Raw genomic sequence first — 22,607 nt, 5'->3', positions numbered from 1 at the left:
TTGAATGAAAAATAAGACAAGCTATTGAAGTAATAATAGTAATTTGAATATATTTTTACAAATTTGAAACTGTACATAACAAAGGTCAAAAATTTCAGTTTTCAGGCCTTAAGTTGTTTGTTTTCTAAATGTCTGCAACTTTAGGGCTATAAACAAGTTCATACCATAATTTTTAGGTAATCGTTATGTTTATAGATCCTCCAGGTTCTAGGTTCTGAACTTGGAAGTTTTCCTAGAGAAACTTCCACGAACTATCGAAGTTCTCTATGAATTTCAGTTACTGAAATTACTGGAGAGACAGACACTGATCGGTCTACGGACCGATCAGGTCAGCCTGGCACGCTACTGATCACTTTCTGATCGGTCTACAGACCAATGTTAGTGACATAAACCATCAATCGAGTACACAAAGATCATTTATGGGTCTCGCTATAGTTCTGATCGGTCGTGGACCGATCGGTGAGGATGCCTGATCGGTCTCATGGGGTACAACACCGATTCGGTGTTCCAGGGACCGATCAGGATGCTCCTGATACATCCTGATCGTACAACCGTCCGATCATTTCTTCACTGTACACCCATCTGTAACTCTTAAAACTTCCCGATCCTTTCTTTTCCTCCTTCACGCGAAACCCTAGCCGACTCTTCCCTACACCTCACCACTTCTCCTCTCTTTGCACGCCTGAACCCTAGCCGAAGTTCTAGCCCTCCGAAGCTCTAGCCAAAAGTTCAATGGCACCAAGGTAACTCCCTATTTCTCTAGAACTTTGGTATTTCGATTTCATTTCTCACATATCTGTGGTTTTTGTTTCTGGCGGCTCCGGTGCTCATTTACTTCCCATTGTATCCCATTGTTAACATCTTAGAAAGAAACCAGTGGGTGAGGGGACCTCTAAGTTACCTGAGAAATCGAAGTCTAAGGCTCCTTCCCGACCTCAACCATCTCTTTCCGGGAGATTCCCGAACCACAATTTTGAGGAAGCCTTTAGACAAAGAACTTTTAAGTTACTCCCTTGTAGGTCTGTAGATCGTAAATTCATGGACGAATTTTGTCCAACTGTGTCTGAAACTATTGTCTACTACAAACTTGACTCACTTGTCTACTTAGAACGGGATATCAACTATGACTTGGTCTCTGAGTTCTATAACAACCTTCATCAGACTAATGATGAAGGTTATAAAACAAAAGTTGCTAAGCGGACTCTTGATTTCAGTTTCTCATCCTTCTTTGACTATCTCGGTTGTCGGAGGTGTTCCGGTAATGTCTTTTCGATATTTCCTGATCTACCAGATCCTTTACCTCCACCCTTTGATATCTCATCTGATGATATTTATGAGTACTTCTTCAGACATCCTAGACCAGGTGGCCTTGATGAGCTAGATGTCGACTTTCCTACTTTTGCAGCATTGAGATTATCTCCTCAAGACTACATTCTTTTCAAAATTGTCACAAATTGCCTTCTGCCTATCACATCTAAACCATTGTCTGAGATCCGACCATATCATTGCCTGATGCTTTATGGATTGCGTCGGCGTCTCGACTTTGACATCGTATCTAGCATCTACTCTTCGATCATCTCCTATAGTGAGCCGAGCGGCTACACTGTTTATATGCCTTATGGGCATATAATTACAGACTGGCTCGAGACCCTTCAGATTGATGTCTCTAAGGGTAGAATAGTCAAGATGGTCAGACAGGATTGCAGACTTGGGAAGCGGGCATTTTCCAAGTCTGGAATCATAGGACAAAATGGGGATGTTTGGTGGAAGGATGAGAGAGCTCTGGGTGAGTTACCACGAGGACCTCCACGACAGGTTGCAGCTGCTCCTGTTGCTGCTCCTCCTGCTGCTGACGATAGAGAGGCCGATCCTGATATGCGCTGGCAGATCGCCGAGCTGGAGAGTCGCTTTGATCGGCACGATGAGCTGCTGGCTGCTGAGCTTCACGGGCTGCGCGTCCGGATTGACCAGCGCTACGATGATTTACGCAGTCAGCAGCTGGCGACACATTAGGTGATTATGGATTGGATGGCCAGATACCCACCTCCGCAGGATTTCCCAGGCTATCCATCCTCGAGCAGCGGCATGCCACCTCAGGGACCCATTCCTCCCGTTAATGATCCTGATGCTCCTCATGATGAGGAAGCTGATTGATCCACTTCGTTCTACAGTTTGTCTGTCTATGTTTTTGATGTTGTTTGTTGGATATTTTTGTCTGACCTGGATACTTGTTCATTTTATCTATGTATGCTATTCATTCTCTTGTTTTCCTTATGTTTCACTTCTTTTTGGTTATTGATATGCTGTTCATATGCCATGTCTTGTATGTCTCTTATTTCTTTATCACTGTCTTATAATACACGTAGAGGTATTTTGGGTGAATTAAGAAAAAGCCAGTATGGGTTAAGGGGGAGTCCGTAACGTTCTCTTAGCTAATTCGCACCTTTTCGGTGTTTGACAAAGGGGGAGAAGGTAACTAAGTTTAGAATTAAATGAAAGTCTGGCTTTAGGGGGAGGACCTTAATTCCCCTATCCTTACATGGTATTGTATCTGTCTTAGGGGGAGGACCTTGATTCCCCTAAAATTAGGGAAATATGAACATTTCTGATCTAAACTTAAATCGTGTTGTCAAACAACAAAAAGGGGGAGATTGTTGATACAGTCTGACCTGGCTGTTGTTTTGATGTTGACACTGATTTAAGTTTGTATCAGATATTAATTAAACTCAGACTGATCATGGTTGATCATGAGGAGAGGAAAATTCCAAGTACGGATACTTGGCACGCGAAGTCGGAGAGGGCTCGGCAGCTCGTTCTCCGGACTAGGTCGGAGAGGGCTCGGTAGCTCGTTCTCTGGACCGGACGGAGTCGGAGAGGGCTCGGCAGTTCGTTCTCCGGACTAGGTCAGAGAGGGCTCGGTAGCTCGTTCTCTGGACCGGACGGAGTCGGCAGTTCGTTCTCCGGACTAAGTCAGAGAGGGCTCGGTAGCTCGTTCTCTGGACCGGACGAAGTCGGAGAGGGCTCGGCAGCTCGTTCTCCGGACTAGGTCAGAGAGGACTCGGTAGCTCGTTCTCTGGACCGGACGAAGTCAGAGAGGGCTCGGCAGCTCGTTCTCCGGACTAGGTCAGAGAGGGCTCGGTAGCTCGTTCTCTGGACCAAGAAGACGTTAGAGTTTAGGGCTGGGAAGCTCTAAAACTAACTCAGGGACTTTGGATCGGTCAACAGACCGATCCAGTGATACTCTGTGTGACTGGATCGGTCGACAGACCGATCCAATGATACTTGAAGTTTCTGATCGGTCTATGGACCGATCAGAAACCACACAGAGAGTTTCTATTAGTTATCTGATCGGTCTGTGGACCGATCAGTTACCACACAGAAGCTTTTGTGGGCTATCTGATCGGTCTACTGACCGATCAGCAACAATTGACGGAGCTCAAAATCGAGGGGGGGATCGGTCTGTGCACCGATCCACCCATAGTCTGATCGGTCCACAGACCGATCAGACTCCTTCCAGACCGATCAGGAGAAATCCTGATCGGTCCAGAGATATATGGATCGGTCTGTTGACCGATCCACAACATGTCGTTTGTGTCTGCTGCTTCTCTGATTTTGCTGATTCACTTCTGATTCACCTGATCGAATTATCTGCTGTGAGATCTTTAAGTTACAGGTTGCAGGTATCGTGCCATTGGTTAATTTCAAATGAAGCCCCATCAAAAGAATAAGAACAAGTGACCTTTATGCTGTATTTCGCTGCAAGTGATGCAATTCGAGCTTCAACGTTCACTGACCGATCAGTTGGACTCTTGCTCATTGGTTCAAGCTCAGAGACACCAGAGAAGACCATGGATGATATTGGTGTGAGTTCAGAGAACCAGGTGAGGAGCAAGTGTGATTGGCGACGCTTGGTTTGGTTGCAGTGATCCGATACAGGTGACAGCGATTCTCTAGGTAAGCAAGCAGAATAAGAAGAAGGAAGAAGAGAGGTTTGCTAAGGTTCTGGAAAAACTCTCTCTGTCGATCAAGCAAGAGGCTGTGTGTGTTGTTGAGCTCTTGGCTGATTCCTTCGGTCTTTGTTTTTCTGCTTCGTGGCTGTAAGTTAAACTGTTCAATCCTTTAGCCACACTCTGTAAGTAATTGTGCTTCACTTTCAAATCTACTTTTGTGATCTTTGTGGAGAGGTTACTCCACCGAGAAGGAGAGATTCTTAGCCGGAATTTGTCCGGGGTGTGATCTACCGAAAGATCAAGGGATCGTCCACCTTACGGACACGCCGAGGAGTAGGGGCAAGTTATCCCCGAACCTCGTACATCATTTTGTTAGTGTTGGTTGGTTTTCTTTCCTTGCATCAGTTTTTGTTCTTGTTTATATCCGCTGTGCTAACAAAGTTTTGTGAGGAAATTGGTTGACTTTTAGTGGAGGCTATTCACACCCCCCCTCTCTAGCCATCCCAAGACCCTAACACATTCGACACTTACTCCTTTCTCTAAAAAAATCATAAATGTAGAATTGTCGAGTCGATTCCAACCATTTCGAATCGGTGAGTGCATAAGCTCTGCAAATTATTTGGGTCATTTAGAGAACGTTGCCCTTCTACATCAATACTTTAGAATGTAGACTTTTCTAACAAGTAACAACTCTAGTGATACAGTGGTTAAGGTGGACCCCCCGGAACGCAGGTCAAAGTCCAAGATGTCGACGGACGAGGCAGTCAAAGTCAAGAATCAATCAATCCTCTATGTAATCAACAAAACCTAGAGCTCATCTGACCAAACGATCTTATCGATCCGACCGAACCCTAGGGTCGGTCAGACCTCAAGTCATGACCTTTGATCTCCACAGGTGGAGTTTGGGGCAGATCGAGGACCCACCCGATTAGACCTTCGGGGTGATCGGGCTTTATGTTCCTACTTTCGGCACATGCACAAGGCCTGAAAACAAGTAGCTCCATCAATTAATCCAATGGATTGGACCAATGAGCCGATCGGACAGCTTGGGTGCTTGAGCCAAGTAAAGAGGAGAAGTAAAGGCCGAGTCCCCGATTATACTTAGCAAGGCCAATTTGGTAATTCCCTGTGACTAGTTGTCGGCCAGACTATAACAGGGCCTCGATCGTCGGGCCAAGGGGGCCTATGGTGGGTCCCATGGTTTAAAAATCTCGTCTTCTTTTTTAGCATTTTATGCCATGAAGGACAGAAGGTATTTTGTAGGTAAATCGCACTTTCAAAGCTTTCAGTCTGTCAAATCACAGAGATTTATGGACTTATTTTAAAAAAGGTGTCAGAATCACTTGATGACTTGTCCTTTTTTAAAAGTACTTTGAGATTCATGCACAAACACGACAGTGATACTATAAAAAGAGATCTTCATCTACAGGTGCAAGTACGTAACACTACACAATTTTACACGCTCATTGTTACAATTATTTTCATCATTCCTCTTCATAAATCGATTACTGACTTGAGCATTGAAAAATCAACGCTGAGACTCCTTCTCTGGCCTGACGGCTAACGCTATTTGTAAGGATGGTCCTGAGAAAAAGTAGACCCAGGGTAAAATTATAAATTTGGTCACTTGGACCCTCTCTCTTGCATTAACTTGAAAAATCAAATATATATTACAAAAATTAATTAAATATTATAATAAAAGTAAACCAAAATATGTAATTGAAGGAACTATATATTAGAGAACATTTTACATGATTTCTCAAAATAACTTATTCAACAATCAATATTATTTAAAATCTACTCTTCTTGTATTTTTTGAAACAAAGTCATCAATTATATTGTCATATGAGATATCCTCTGATGCGGTGATATAGGGAGGTCCACTTGGCATGGTGTCAACTATCAATGTGGAGATCAAAGAAATAGAAATAATGTTTGATAAAATATATACAATAAACTTTTTTTTATTATTAACTCGGGATCATCCAAGTTTCTTTTAATTTTTTTTTGTCCTTTTGAATATACAAATGCACATGAAGATACACAAAGCAAAACAGTACAATGGATTCATAATAATTAATGAGAATAATTAAACACAAACAATAAAATTACGCATGGCCAAAACTTTATGTCATGGATAAATTAAAATTTTCTCAAGTGTCAATCTCTGTTATGGGATGAAAAAGATTTTCATTGTAGTTTTCTTCATCTATGTGGCTTTGTACTTTCTTGACTTAGTTGACTTAGTCAATATGGGTTTGAACCACTTAGGAGACACTGATGCACCTGGAGGTTTGGGTCAGATAAAGTTGTTGGTTGCTACTCGGAAAACCTAGAGATTCCACTGTACAAAAATTTTGTACAAAGGTCTGAACCTTTTCCTAGCTACCATGTGTTCTTTTAAATTAAATTTTGGATCGCCTGCGGAACTTAACACTTTTGATCCAAAACTTAATCTATATGTTCTTTTAGGTTTAGACTTGGATCTCCTGCGGAACTTAACACGTTCGACCCAAATCACCTTAAGTTATTAATTCCATTAAACATTAATTTCCATAATTGGTTTCCAGTACTGACGTGGCGAGGCACATGACCTTCTTGGATATGGGAGCAACCACCACCGACTAGACAAAACATTTTATGGAAAGCTAATATTTAATTTCCTAAAATAACTTTAGGTTAACCGAAAAGAACAATCAAATCACAAGGAAAAGAAAAACAAAAGAACACTATATCGAAAACAAATTCGAAACACTAGAATCGTAAGCCTCTTGTATTTGGTATTATTTCCAAAAATAACTAGTATGATGCGGAAAGAAAAAATACTAGTTATACCTTCTAGAAAGACCTCTTGATCTTCTACCGTATTCCTCTTCTAACCTCGGACGTTGTGTGGGCAACGATCTTCCGAGATGAGAACCACCAAGCACCTTCTTCTTCCTTCTAGGTTTCGGCCACCAAAATTCTCCAAGAGAAGTAGAGGTCCGGCCACCACCACCAAGCTCTAAGGGATGCAAGAAACAAAACCTCCTTTCTCTCTTTCTTCTCCTAGCTAGAACCGGCCACCATCAAGAGCTCCAAGAGAGGTTGCCGTCGGCCATAAGAAGAAGAGAAGAGGAAGAAGCTAGGGCCGGCTACCAAGGAGGAAAAGAGAGGAGAAGAATAATAGAGTTGATCACCTTGAAGCCTTCTCTACCCCCTCTTTTATAATCCTTGGTCTTGACAAATAAGGAAATTTAATTAAAAACTTCCTTAATTATTTTGCCATGAAAAAGAAAATTTTATTTAATTAAAAATAATTTCCTTTTTACAAATACAATGGCCGACCACACCATTCCACAAATCAAGGAAATTTTAATTCACACAAGAATTAAAACTTCCTAATTTGCTTTCGGAAATTTATAAAAATTTCTCAAATAATTTTTCCCTTCATGGTGGTTAATAAAAAGGAAATTTTATAAATTAAAATATTTCTTTTAAACATGTGGATAAAAAGAAAGTTCTCTCTAAAAATTAAAATCTCTTTTAATTTACAAATAAGGAAAGATATCAAATCTTTTCTTAATCTTTTGTAGAAACTTATAAAAGAGAATATTTAATTTTAAACTCTCTTTTAAATCATGAACATGATTAAAATTGAAAGTTTTCTTAAAATTTAAAATCCTCCTCCAATCAACAAATAAGGAAAGATTTCAAATTTTAAACTCTCTTTTAAACATGTAGATGATTTACAAATAAGGAAAGTTTTTACCAAAAATTAAAACCATCCTTTTAATCTACAAATAAGGAAAGAGATTAATCTCTTCTCTTAATCTTTTGTAGAAAGTTATAAAAGGAAATTTTTAATTTTTAAACTCTCTTTTAAAATCATGATATCCACATAAGAAATAATTTTAATAAAAATCCTTTTAATATTCTAGTGGTCGGCCACCTAAGCTTGAGACCCAAGCTTTGGCCGGCCACCTACATGGCTCATCCACTTGGTCTTGGCCGGCCCTAGCTTGGGTTCCAAGCTAGCTTGGCCGGCCCCATTGGATGGGTAAGAAGGTGGGTATGCGGTGGGTATAAATCTCTATATACTAGAGGCTACGATAGGGACCGAGAGGAGGAATTGGTTTTGGTCTCCCGATAAAATTAAGCATCCCGTGTTCGCCCCGAACACACAACTTAATTTTATCAATAATAATTCATTCCACTAGAGAACTATTATTGAATTACCGCACCAATCCCAAATTACATTTTGGGCTCCTTCTTATCATGAGTGTGTTAGTCTCCCTGTGTTTAAGATATCGAATGTCCACTAATTAAGTGAGTTACTGACAACTCATTTAATTAATATCTTAGTCCAAGAGTAGTACCACTCAACCTTATCATCATGTCGGACTAAGTCCACCTGCAGGGTTTAACATGACAATCCTTATGAGCTCCTCTTTGGGACATTCTCAACCTAGATTTCTAGGACACAGTTTCCTTCTATAATCAACAACACACACTATAAGTGATACCATTTCCCAACTTATCGGGCTTATTGATTCATCGAACTAAATCTCACCCATTGATAAATTAAAGAAATAAATATCAAATATATGTGCTTGTTATTATATTAGGATTAAGAGCACACACTTCCATAATAACCGAGGTCTTTGTTTCTTTATAAAATCAGTATAAAAGAAACGACCTCAAATGGTCCTACTCAATACACTCTAAGTGTACTAGTGTAATTATACAGTCAAGATAAACTAATACCTAATTACACTACGACCTTCTAATGGTTTGTTCCTTTCCATTTTGGTCGTGAGCTACTGTTTATAATTTATAAGGTACTGATAACATGATCCTCTGTGTGTGACACCACACACCATGTTATCTACAATATAAATTAATTGAACAACTACATTTATCATAAATGTAGACATTTGACCAATGTGATTCTTATTACTAGATAAATGTTTATACCAAAAGCTAGGCTTTTAGTATACACCCTAACAAAAGTTACATTGACGTTGATCAAAAGAGCTTGATAGTGATAATAGGGAGCTCGACAACGCTTATTGAGAATTAGGCAATGCTTATGGGGAATTTGGAAGTACTTAGAATAACTTTGCTAAGTTAGTAAGGTTGAAGTTGAGTCTTAGAAGATCTCACTTGTAGATTAATCCGATTGAATTAAAGTGAATCGAGGCAGAAGGTGTGTCAATTTCAAAAGGACATCAGGTCAAGGATTCCTAAGGTTATCTTGTCAACAATAATGAGCGACGGTTACAAATATCGGGAAAAAAATGAAGTCGGTTACAAATGCAGGAAAGTCATGATAGTTATGAGCGCTGGAATAATACAATCACATAGAATAAAGACGTCAAAAAAAGAGGGGGCGCAGTTACTGAAGAACAAAATGCCTTTTCGAACTCTGACTTAGGTGCCGGGAGGGTGACATCAAGATGTACTTTGCCCCCTTCTGACTTCTTGTTGGGCTTTTTAACGAGGTGGGGAGGAGCTATGTAAGCACACTGAGTTAGTTTTGATGTTGATCAACTGAGTTAAATTAATATCTGTGTATGTGATGCCTTGTGTTTGTATGCGTAGGAAGTTAAGAATACAAGAAATCAAGTGGAAGATGCAGCAAGTGTGAAAGATGGAACGGGGAGTAAGTCGACGAGCTCGATGCATCTGGGGGACGATGAACTACAGAAAAGTACACCGAATGAACGAGAATGACGCAAGCAATACATTCGAGGGACAAGAATCTAGGAGGAATCCTGCTCGAGGAGAAAGTCGGAGTTACGTTCGTGTGAGCTCAACTTCGGACAGTCGGAGCCTCACCAAAACGAGAGGAACGAAGAATGATCAACGACTGATGTTAACCATTCTAGGCATTTGGAATGTTTCCAGACGCCCTGAAGACTTGAGGTGTCTCGTTTAACTTGAAGTGTCTCAAAGGGGATAGTCATTTAAAGACCCATGGTGGACTCGAGGCGCCCTGGATGACCCGAGACACCTCAAATGGATCCAAGCACCTGGAAAGAATCTAGGTGCCCTGAAAACATAAGGTGTCTTAGTTGACTTGAAGTGTCTTAAAAGGGATAGTCGTTTAAATACCCATTATGGACTCAGGGCGCCCTGGATGACCCAAGACGCCTCGAATGGATCCAAGCGCCTGGAAAGGATCCAGATGCCTCAATCAAGCCAGATTAGTAAAACGAAAGTTATGACGCAAATAAAGTTTTATCCACATGGATGCGCCCTAGATCACTAGAGTCATCCTGAATGACCACGTTAGTCAAATGATCCCTTAGAAGACTATAAATAAGGCCCTAAAACTAGTTGTAAATCTAACACACATGTTCTTCATTTCTAATTCATTTTAAACTACTAGTACGCTTAACTAATGTAAGGAACTTCTTCGCCTTCAAGTGCTATTAAAGGAGTTTTTTTTAGTACTTTGAATTACTTTGGATTAACAATTACCCAGGTTGTAACAAAGTAAATGTTGAGTCTCTATTTTTTTATGTTATTTATTTTGATTAATTAATGTGTGTATGCTTTCTAAGTTAAAAGTTAGAGAAGTTAATTTGATTTGCAGGTCATTCACCCTTTTAGTCGATCCACCAATCCTAATAGCTAGTCCATCGAGATTTTATCCAACCAACCTCTATCCGTTAAGCACAAACCTGATCCATTAAGGTCCAACCCATTAGAAGAGGAAGATCTAGCAACAGCTAACACAATGCAAGTTAATAGAAGATGATCTAACGGGAGTTGACTCATCTCTTGATCTCAAGACGAATCATTTTGGCATTGTCTGTGAGAAATCTGAGCTGAGGTGTAGAGATGGGAGAAAAACATGGAAGTTAGGGAGGATCAACATTGGGAGGAAGGAATCAAGTTCCCACACCGAAAGGGGTGATGCTAATGGTGGTTTTAGTTCAAGAGTACTTGCGACGATAGTCTACACCAATTATTCTCTTCCTATGATTATGGTTGAGAGGATGTTGGTGTAAGTACCTCGTGGTGGTTTTGGTGTCATCAACCAAGTCAAGTTAGATTCTGCGTATTTGATGTCTTGCATTTGAGTGTGCAAGGACTTAGGAATGCAAGAAGTCAAGTGGAAGATATGGCAGACGATAAGGATGACACAAGAATCGAATTGATAGGCTCGGTACATCTGAGTGATGAGAAGCTGTAGAAGAGTACACCGAGGAGCGAGAAGGATGCGTAGTGCCTCCAAGGGACGAGAAGCTAGAGTGAAAGACTGCTTGAGGAGAAGGCTGGAGTTGGGTTCGGATGAGCTCAACTCTGGAAGGCCGGTGCATCACTCAAGTGATCGGAGAAGAAGCCAGTGATTGTAGAAGGCGCCGGACAGTCCGCCACATTAGCAACGGATAAACTTGATCAGAGCACTATAAATAAAGCCTTGATTCACTTCATTTAAAGATAGCACACTTTGTACTTCGATTACAAACTCTGTGTTTAATTTGTGCGCTTTCAACACTTGTAAGACGCTTTTTCGCCTACGACGAAAGGAGAATCATTGAGAGCTTCCATTGCCTTGGATTAGCAACATCCCTGGTTGCAAACCAAGTAAAATTCTGTCTATCTTTTACTTACTTCCTTTTATGTTATTATTTTTGAAGTAGATAACGTGTGTTCATTGCTAAGCTGAAAAGCAATAAAAGTGTTAAATTATAACTACAAGGCAATTCACCTACTCTTGCCGACCACACGGGACCAACAATTGGCTCCTTAGGAAGATCAATCTTGTGAATTGACAACGTCTCTCCCTCATAACCTTGTGGAGGGGAGTATTGTCACACCAAGAGAGAGAATGATTATTCTGCACCTACTCCTTTCTCACAAGAAATCCCAAATGAAGAATTTTGAGTTGATTTTGGCCATTTCAGATTGACAAGTACATAGGCTTTGCAAACCTAGATGATCATTTGAGGTGTTTCAATAATGTTGCCTTCTATATCAATACCCTCACGGAGTGAAATATAGAGTTTTCTAACAACTTTAACAAGGGCACTTCAACGGTGGTATAGTTGACTATCTCCAAATTTTATATGATCTTTTAAGAAGTTCAACACATGTTCTTGTATCACTTCACTAGTAGCAAAAGATACCATAAGACCGCATTAAGTCTATTCATCTTGAAATAAAGGAGTCGAGAAATATTACTGGATTACATTAGGTGTTTCAACTATGTTTCTCTAAAACTTTTTGTAAATCAAAAGTACTCAGTGGAATTAAATTGTGAGTAATTGAAAGACAAGAACATAAGTCAATTACTTGATTCAGAGCCTTTGACGACTCTTACTCTAAGATCCATGATCTCTCGGATCGTATCGATGGACAATTCACTATATCTCACTTTCGAAAAACCATCGAAAGAGAAAATCGAATATACAAGACCGGAGAAAGTGTAACAACTCTACATTTTCTCTAAGCAGTAATTAAAGAATTAACAATAAATATGTTACCCAAAAGTCTGTAGATCATCAGATCGAGCTCGGGTGTTGGGCGGAGCAACGTCTTAGAGGAGCAGCAGAGTGTTGGCATGAAGACGGAGCAGTGGAATGAGCGTTGTAGCATATAAAAAAGTTATTACATTGGCTACAGCTTGACATTATCTTTTATGGAGGATCCAAGGCGCCTCCTTCCCTTGGAGGCACCTATGGTCAATCTGATCCTCGCCAAAATAGTGACTCTTATCCGTGCGGAGGCGCCTCCTTCCCAATGGAGGCACCTCGATTCGTCAAGGCTTTATCTTTCGCGGTCGTAATCCTTATCCATCTTGGGAGGCGCCTCCTTTCTCCTGAGGCGCCTCCAAGCCTTTTGCACTGAGATGCCTCCTTACCACTAAGACACCTCTATGCCTCCAACGTAGAGGCTTCGACCAGCTACTCTGAGGTGCCTCTAATCCAACCAAGGTGCCTAAGGTGAACAATGCTCGAGATTTCTTTTGCTTCTAACTACTACAGAGACATATTAGTGCACAGAAAAATAATAGAATTTGTAACATAGAGTTAACACAATTTATAAGTATTATTAATTATATCATATTCTCCAGACCAGGATCTAATCTTGGTATGAGCTTAGACTTCTAAAATTAGATCTAAGCTAGACCAACGTCTAAAGTAACTAACCGTGACTCATCCTCACAGGATCACTCTCCTCTATTGACTTACCTCACTTATCATGCAGAATCGCTTAACTCTCCTTTGACCTAGCAGGTCATTCTGTCAATTGTTAGTGTTGGAGATTAGTGGCCAACTAGAAGGAGGGTTGAATAGTTTTGTCAACCCAAATCGTTTGCCTTCCTACAATGTTAGTGCATAGCGAAATAATAACAATAAAAACTAAGTAAGAGCGAATGCAAATGCTAACAAGATTATGTAACGTGGTTTAGAGATTGCTCGCTCCTACTCCACGACTTATCTTTAAGGTGGACGATATCTTAATTCGTCGGTAGATTAGTCCCCGGTAATCTCCAACTAATGCTTTCTTCTTCTCGGTGGAGCAAACATCTCACAAAGCTCTCTTTCACTTTTATAAGATGAGACTTAGGTTTAGGAGGAAGAGAATTAACTTGGAAACTTGAGGGAATTATTTGGAGTATTCTAGCAAAAATCAGTAACCTCCTCCATCCATCAAAGGTTCTTTACATAGAGTGGAAATAATTGATCACAAGATAACTTATTTCTTGTGCACCAGTCGACTGACACTTCCATCAGTCGGCTGGTGCTATCATTGATAGCCAACAACTACTTTTGCAGAAATAAAGATTCTGCCAATGGTCACCAACAACCACTTACCAGTCGACTGGTCGTTGTTGACTGAGTAAACAGAATACTTATGTTCGCTCCCAATCGATTGCTCAATCGACTGGACCAGTTGATTACAACTTCCACCAGTCGACTGGTCCCAATTACACACTCACACCATCCTCTCCGGGGTTGCCTTTGAAACCCTCTTCCTCGGCCTTCGTCCCTGAGATGCAATTGAGCTTGCGACTCCTCTCCATGCATCCTTCACGTTGCCTTGAAGTATGATTTCCTTGGCTGTACACCATTGCTCTTCATTCGACGGTTCCTCGGATGCCTTCCACATCATCCTTCACCATCTCAAGGACTCGAACCCTAGGATGAGCTTCCCGAGCTTGACTGCATCAAGCTCCTCATGCGTGTTTCACCAAGTCCTATATGACTCAAGCACACATATCAAACCAATATGAAAGCCTAACTTAAATTCTTTTACACATACATCAAAATCATGATCGTACACGATCAATCCTAGGTCGATTGAATCTATAGTTAGGTCCGGAAACTCAATTGGATTTCGGTCAACTATTAGGTCCCGCAGACTTAGTTTGACTTTCTGTCAATTATCAGGTCACACATTGACCTAGCTATCTGGATTTCCCACCAACTATCATGTTCAGCAGATCTAGCTGAATTTTAGTTTGGTGTTAAGTCCTTCAGACCCATCAAGTCCTACACACTTGGTAAAGAGATTAGATAACAGAACATCTAACTTTATCATTTATTAAAATTTAAGTTTGATCATTGGTGCTAATTGTACTAACACTAATTAGCATTTTTTCTCTAGGGTCGGTAGAAGGAGATCTTTTCACATCGTTGGTGATAAAACCTTCGACCAATTATATATGATGACTTATTAGGGAGAGTGGATAAATATATTTATGTAGAGGAAGCTTAGCACGACAAAAAGAGCGAAATCGATGTTTGGGCACCTCCTTTTCTTCATCAAGAGAAATAGGCTCCCCAACTTCCTCCTCAAAGTCGAGTACCACATCCTTCTTTAATCATGCTCCTGAAGGTCGGGAGAAAAAAATGGGTGCCAAGCATTAGAGGAGAACCCATTAGAGGAGAACCTGACACCTATGCCGTCACTACCCAAGCCTAGATCTCCACCACCAAGGGCAAGGCGTTTCTGTGCTTTTTATCATATATACGGTTATTCTACATGAACTTGCCACCGACTCTCAGAAAAAATTAACAAGGCAATGTATTATCATCATCAACAAGCTCGATTTCTTTCAAATGTTGCTCGTAGATCTCCCACCAAGTGCCCTTATCTTTGTGAGCCTCAGGACAGACCTAAAAGAGAGGAAGGTGGTCTAGATCAACATGGAAATAGATAATTTTTTGATTTTTTAATTCTAAATTACTCATGGGAATTAAAAGACAACATTGATTCAACTAGTATGCCCTAGTCCAGCAGCATGACTTCCTTTAGTCTTATCTTTGATAATCATTTGTTGATCGATAAATTATCAACTCATTTTATTTTGCTTTTTTTTAAAGAATTGTTTGTTTAGACAATTTATATATCCTGATATGACAAATAAGAAAAGGGTCGGCCCTAAGGAAAAGCGGGTCAATGTGCTTGCACAGGTGCAGGTCAAAGTCTATGGAGGGTCAGAAAGTTGAATAACTAGCCTAGTAGCACCCCTACACTCCCAATTGGCCCTGTCGATCAGATAGGTTCTCTATGAATCCCGCACTTGGTGCAGATTGGGCTCGCTTGGGATTTAGCTTCCCTCTTTCCTGATTAGCCTTGTCGATCGGGTAGGCTCTTTGTGGGCCCTACTCGGTTCGAACTAGATTTGCTCGGGGCTTTATTCCCATTCTCTCGATTGGCCTTGCCAATTGGATACTATCCTAGTGCCCCAATGCCCCATTCCCCGCTTGGATCAAATTCGCAGGGGTCTCTATTCCCACTTTTTTCGATCGACCATGCAGATCGAACAGATCGAACAATCTTTCAATATCCTAGTACTTTACTCCCTGCCCAGGCCGAATTCACATAAGACTCAACTTCCTTCACTCCTGATCGCCTCCTGTCGATCGATGAGGTTCTCTATGGGTCTCATTCGTGGGTTGACCTGATTTGCTCAATTCTTTGTTCCCACTCTTTCAATTGGCCTTGCCAATCAGACAGGCCATAAGAATGCCAATTTTGACTTGTTAGGCCACCCATAAGACTCTGTTTCCTTTGAGAATATCACTATAGCTCAGTTATGCTATATACATAAATGAGCTTCATGAGAAATCCACCTATTAGCTAACAGCCCAAGAGACATCTTCGCTTAAAAGCTAAGTTACTGTCGTTAATACAACATATGGATTTGTCGGAGAATCATATATATGTACAGATACTTACACTACTACATGCCAATGTGATTGATGGATGCAATATAAACATAACGATGTGATAGATTGATTTATTGCAAGATAATGCTTTATTAATATGGAGATTATGAAAAAAAAATGATTAATCAGGTTGGGTAACGTTGAGCCTGAGTTGATCAGTCCGACCCCATGAAAGTTTCCCACCGATCACCAAAGTAAATTGGGAAGCGCTCACAGCGGGTAACCCAGGAACCCAACATCCTTTAGTTGCGTGTCCCATTTGGAGGAAAAATTCCTGTAAATTCGCTATAGCTGAGGCTTGAACCGTAGGTGTCTGAGTGACAATCTGGATGTCCTGCCACTGCACCATAGCCCCGAGGGCAATATGGAGATTATGAAAAAAGATACATCCGCTACCATAGTCCCGGGGGCAATATGGAGACTATGAAAGATATTATAACAGGAGGGCATTTTCTATTGGCACAATTACACTCATGCACATCTACATATCTTTTCCTTTTTGTTACTATTTGTTTTACTTTGCGCCACCATAATTTACTGACTTGATCGTTGGAGTAGCTATGTCAAAAAGCTCCTTGACTTACTTATTAATAATTTCCTTCGAGTTTCAAGAGTTCTTAGAGTCAGTCATTCTACGTGTTGCATCATGGACGGTCTATCCACATCTTTTCCCGACAGAATGATATATGAATAATATTATCCACTTCATCCATCTTTCTGTTTTTAAAAATTCTTAATTATCAAATTAGTTCAAATCTCACAAGTTAATTAATCTTCTCCTCCAATTAAAAATTCTTATAAGATATTTCTTTTTAACTCATTGTTCCAAAAAGACAATTAAAAGCGGTGATTTGATCGCGCCAAATCGGACGGTAAAGAGAGCAACACTAACAGCTCCACGGTTTGGCCACGGATAGCGATCCGCGTGCCGGCCCTTGGATAGATTTCCACCGTTCGTTTATCCACATCCGACGCTCTAAACGAAACTCTAGGGGAGGGATCGCAAAATTTGAGCCCGCCATTGTTTGGTTTCCCTGCCACAGATCTACCTATAAAAGAGCTCCGCATTGCGTTTCTTTCTCAATCAGCAGTCAAGATCCCAACTCTCGAACCCTAATCTTTCCCTTCTCCCAACAACCTCGATTTCGAGTCGCGATGGCCCGGACGAAGCAGACAGCGAGGAAATCCACCGGCGGGAAGGCGCCCCGGAAGCAGCTGGCGACCAAGGCGGCTCGCAAATCCGCGCCGGCCACCGGCGGCGTGAAGAAGCCCCACCGCTTTCGCCCCGGTACGGTGGCGCTGCGGGAGATCCGCAAGTACCAAAAGAGCACGGAGCTGCTGATCCGCAAGCTCCCGTTCCAGCGGCTCGTCCGCGAGATCGCCCAGGACTTCAAGACGGACCTTCGGTTCCAGAGCTCTGCCGTGGCGGCGCTCCAGGAGGCGGCGGAGGCATACCTGGTGGGGCTGTTCGAGGATACCAATCTCTGCGCCATCCACGCCAAGCGGGTGACCATAATGCCCAAGGACATTCAACTCGCGCGCAGGATCCGTGGGGAGAGGGCTTGATTGCACCGATCGCTTGTCAGATCTAATTAGGGTTTATGTCTTCTATCCCTTCTCTACTGGCCTCTACTATTGTCTTTCGATCTTTGAATTTGTTAGGTGACTGTAAAGTAGCGTCGTTATGAAATCTTCTTTCTTGAATGTTGGTTCATGCTGATCTTGCTTTGCAATTTGTAGAACTAATTCAGATCTGCGATAATCACCTAAACTTTCTTAAAGTTTGTACGTGCATATGCAAATGCTTTGTTGAACATGCTTATCTCCTTGCACGGTGTGAATGAGAAAGTTCACTTGATAACTGATCTACCAGCCCTATCCGTTCCGAAATGGATTGTACAAACACACGATTTGGACTAGCTAGCCAATCAGATAGCTACCAATGATCTATTTAGTTTATTTTCATGAATTCCAGTTTAATTGTCATTGTTTATACGTCTGATTCTGAAATAATTGGCGGTCCAAATCCTATTCAATGTTTAGTCCATCACGCTGACAAAAGTTGTTTCAGACAAAGATCTTGTAAGGCCACTTATCTTGTAATTTCTGCAACTCTGATTAAGAAAACCTCTCGAGTGACGAATCTTTGTAGAGATTCATCAAACTCAACAAGTTTGTTAACTTCCTTGACAAAATGTCCCATTCCGATATTATTAACAGTAACGGATAAAGACTACAGCTTTTCCTGCGGCGGTTTTCAGCTAAAGAGATCGGCGAGCGAGCGAGCTTCGCTATTTCGAAACCATACTCATGAACACAGGATATGTGAACGACGGCTCTGAAACAGAGAAGGTAGGCAAGAAACGAGAAGCTATATAACCATCGTCTACCGTCGTCGCCATTTCCAAACTGTCGAAGATGTTTGCCGCTTGAATCCGTTGGCTCGGACAGTATTCACGACCTTCCTGCAGTGGCGTCCTCGAATGCTCCAAGTTATCACCTAACGGCGGCGTCGTCGTCGTCGCAGCAGGGGCGGAAACAAGGCATGGAGCTGCCTGGGAAGGCGGAAGCTGGGGAAGACGTACGTTCTCCGGGAAGTTGAGCTTCGCTCGGCTTCCCCTGAATCGGATGGCGGCCGCGTCATAGGCCCGCGCCGCGTCCTCTGCCGTCGCGAAGGTCCCCAACCACACTCTGGCAGCCTTGTGCGGGTCGCGGATCTCCGCCGCCCATTTTCCCCACGGCCGCCGCCGCACGCCTCGGTACTTCCTTCCGGTGGTTGTCGCCGTCCCATCCTCTTCGACCCATGCTGGCGGAGCTGGGTCGTATCCGGCATCGCCAAAACAAGTTCGGTAATACTTCACTCCCAATTCCGGCGGCAACTCCTCTCTAGCCCTCTTCTCTCCGGCCTCGTCGCCAGACGACTTGAAGGAATAAGAGGAGGACACACAAGACGACGAAGGGGAAGAAGACGACGAGGGAGACGACGACGTGGACTCCCCCGACACCACATGTGCCAAGGCTGACACGATGACGGACGTCTCCCAACCCAAGCAGCCACCGGAGAGCATCACCGACCCCGAATTCTCAAAAATCTCCTGCTCTCTTGCTCCGGCGATGCCATCATCGCCGGAGAAGAAGGGGAGATTTGCGACTTCGTCGTACATGGCTGCTTTGTGAAGAGACCGAGTGAGCGAAGGCGGGTATTTAAATGAATCCCGAGCACGTTTTTTTTCAACTCGACGTTCGAGACCGGGCGAGTACGTTAGTGGGTGTGCCATAGGGTTCACACACACTTTGAAAGGGAACAGCAGCGACGGTGGTGGGAAGATTGGGTAAGTGGCCAAATGTGATTAATGAGTAACAAGTCGTAGATACCATGATATCTATCTAACGACAGCCGACATCGGCTAATCTTAATTAGCCGTGGATTTAAATCTGCTGCCATCCACAGATTGATCACATTACCATCAGATGAGACTCCATGAATGATCCGAGTTGATAAGTAATGATTCGTTTGTCATTTGAGAATGTAAGGTCGAACTATGAGATTGTCGAAGTGTAAATCCTTAGACCTCATGCATCTCATCTTATCCAATATTTGCCCGTTCAACTGTCATGATTTATTTATCTCATGATGACCTGAGGTCGGGTGCGATGAAAATACTAGGACGAACGATTTCACTTTTTGTCACATTATCATAAGATAAGAATCTATAAAGTAATGAATTAGGTCAATTACCATCTGCTCAATTTCCAATGATTCAAGTGAAAATTCAATAATCAGGAGTTAGTTGTCTATTAATCAAACTGAATTAATTTGAAAAAATTAATTTGATTAAGAAACCAGAGCAAGAACTCTAGAGATTTTCATGAAGTGTCCAAAGAACCTACACAAGACGCCAAAAACGGCAAAAAAAAAAAAACAAAAAAAAAGTCTGACTTATTTTCTTTAAATTTAAATAAAAAGGAGAAGCATGTCGACCAAGATTTATGAGTTATTTTATTTCTGCAAAACAGCCACTAGTGATAATCCGGGGCCACATTTTGGGGAAGTGTTTTAGGTGCAATGCATCTGCGTGATGCTTATCTCTATCTTAATTTTATTTGTCGTTTTCCCTGCAGCCAAACTGAATTATAATTGGCTTGGATGTTATTATAATATTAATTAAAAAATTGGTTCTCCATCACTAATCAATCGGGCACCTATCGAGTCACCCCACATTACATATCATTCTTATGATAACTTAGCATTTGACCATGGCCAAAGACATGACATCGATCGTTGCTGGACATTCTTTTGTTTGAACGTTCAGAAAGTAATTATATTAAGATAAGGTTGCTAGATATATATTAGATTATAATGAATCGACTTTAGTTCCAAGTTCTCCTAATTCAGAATCTAGAAGCATTAGAAATTGAAGAAACTAACTTGGATCTATTAGGTTCGAGCCACTTAAAAGTTTTGATATCAAAGGGATGATGTCTCATGTGATAAAAGGTGATTCGTTCGTCCCCAGCATCTCTGTCAACCTATCCCTAGATCAACACGGAGGAATTAAATCACGGATGATTACTAACTATTAGTGCAAATGACCAAGATATGAGGGAGATTATGTTCGATCACGTTGAGTTTCGACCTCAAAACCTTATGTAATAACACCTCATATTTTAATCATCGTACCATCTCGAAAGGACTCAAAGGGATGGTGTCTCGATAGGCTTGATAGAGGATTGAGTTTTTAGTCATGCCATAGGGAAGAAGAAGCCAAACTTTGGATCTTGATACATTCTTATAGTCAAAATACATGCTCAATGCTTCCAAATGCAAAGATAATTAATGATTCGAACTTGGCAGATTGGACCATTAAATGTCAGTGATAAGAATGCGTGACGTTGACTGTACGTGGCTCTATCTACGTTGGAAATTATTAGGAATTTGATTTAATAAATAATGATTAAATTATATGGTATTGAATTCTAATCAAATATCCTTCGTTAAAATTAGTTTTTTATTTTTTTCTTAATTATTTTATTCTTAACTATTAATCAAATACGGTAATTAATTAATTAATTAATTAATTTAATCATTAACATGAAATGAATATGTTGATTTAAAATTGAATTAATGTGATCAAACAAAATTCATTGAGTAGGTATGAAAATAAAGAGTATGGTGGTTTAAATCAAATTGGATTTGTATTTAATTTGACAAAGTTACGACGAACTAAATTTAATGAGATTAAATCGGTTTGGTAAATTAAAAGAGTTAGGAAATTTTCAAGATAATATATTCTCCTCTCTTACCGTTTTATCTTTTCTACCATAGCTTCATTCTTACTATCTCACGCAGTCACGCGCAAGTCTTCACGCTCTAACTTCTTCTTCTTATGAGACCGACACATGTGTGAACAATTTATTATTATCTATATAAATTGAATTAGGTACGAACTTAACATGAAGGGAAAGTGTTAAATTAAAATTGGTAGAGACAAATATAAGGAATGTGTTGTTCTAGATCTAAATTAATTTAGATTTTATTTGATTAAGTTATGTTAGAACTAAATTTAATTTAGTTAAACTAATTTAACTGATTTAAAAAGAGTTAGAGATTTTTTTAAAAAATATATAATCTCATCTCTTTATTTTTTCTCTATGTACGTAACCTTGCTCCCATTGTCTCACGCGCAAGTCTTCACTCGTGGTCACGACGACTCCCTAACGTAGTTAGGTCCTCTCCCCCGAGGCAGTCGTTGACATGACCGCTCTCGACTGTGGCTGTCACGATCAGATTGATGTGTCCTTCACACTAACATACTCTGACGAGTTATGTCTATGTCTAAGCCAAATAGTTATGGATTGAAGTCCTATGCGAGATGCTCAAGTACGGTCTTGTGCCATTCTCGTGGACCGACTTCCTCTATTTCACCGGCAACAACACACTCTCTAACACCACGTTAGTGGCCAGGTCTTTCATGATGAGCCTCAAATTGTTAATATCTACGAATTAGATATTATTATCAATAAATTAATTTAATAATTTTATAAATAATGGAAAAAAACTATTCAATACAAATTTAAAATTAGATGAAATATAGGGAAAAAAATGAGATGGTAATACGATCTTACACAGAACTCGAATCACATGACAGACTTGGCCAATTCGATCTATCCTGAACTGGGAATTATGTGGTGTTATAATAGTTGACTAATACAAAATTCATTCTTAGATATATGAATTTTTAGGTATACAGCTGTGATCAATTGACATCGGAATAAGACATTCATGTTTGTCACTGTCACACATTAATTATTTATTTCCCTTCCCTGTAGGTTAATTCTGTTAACCAAATCTTCATGATGACTTGTTGACCCGTATTAAGGTAGTTCAATCGTCATGTCATGCGTGAAAATTAAACACTCTCGTAAACATGTAAATATCTTACTATTTTATTAAAAATCTTCCCTTTTTATTAATTAATTTTGA

The 22,607-nt window shown here is 40.8% G+C and overlaps 2 protein-coding genes across 2 annotated transcripts; one reads left to right on the top strand and one right to left on the bottom strand.

The window, feature by feature from the left end:
* The first annotated feature begins 17,191 nt into the window (after positions 1 to 17,191).
* Positions 17,192 to 17,837, top strand: LOC122000599 (histone H3.2). The gene has a single exon (XM_042554961.1). The coding sequence runs from the start codon at positions 17,279 to 17,281 to the stop codon at positions 17,687 to 17,689; it is 411 nt and encodes a 136-aa protein (XP_042410895.1). The 5' UTR covers positions 17,192 to 17,278; the 3' UTR covers positions 17,690 to 17,837.
* A 386-nt stretch (positions 17,838 to 18,223) lies between these two features.
* Positions 18,224 to 19,312, bottom strand: LOC122000598 (ethylene-responsive transcription factor ERF110-like). The gene has a single exon (XM_042554960.1). It carries the CDS (start codon positions 19,285 to 19,287, stop codon positions 18,415 to 18,417), a length of 873 nt encoding a protein of 290 aa, XP_042410894.1. The 5' UTR covers positions 19,288 to 19,312; the 3' UTR covers positions 18,224 to 18,414.
* Between the last annotated feature and the right edge of the window lie 3,295 nt (positions 19,313 to 22,607).

This window comes from Zingiber officinale, chromosome 7A (genome assembly GCF_018446385.1).
Source record: "Zingiber officinale cultivar Zhangliang chromosome 7A, Zo_v1.1, whole genome shotgun sequence".
In the NCBI taxonomy this organism is placed as follows: Eukaryota; Viridiplantae; Streptophyta; class Magnoliopsida; order Zingiberales; family Zingiberaceae; genus Zingiber; species Zingiber officinale.
The sequence above is the reverse complement of the archived record's forward strand: the minus strand, read 5'-3'. Positions and strand labels throughout refer to the sequence as shown.

What these genes read in the sequence shown, in the direction of transcription:
- LOC122000599 (XM_042554961.1), top strand. Translation starts at nt 17,279, where the DNA reads ATGGCCCGGACGAAGCAGACAGCGAGGAAATCCACCGGCGGGAAGGCG.
- LOC122000598 (XM_042554960.1), bottom strand. Translation starts at nt 19,287, where the DNA reads ATGTACGACGAAGTCGCAAATCTCCCCTTCTTCTCCGGCGATGATGGC.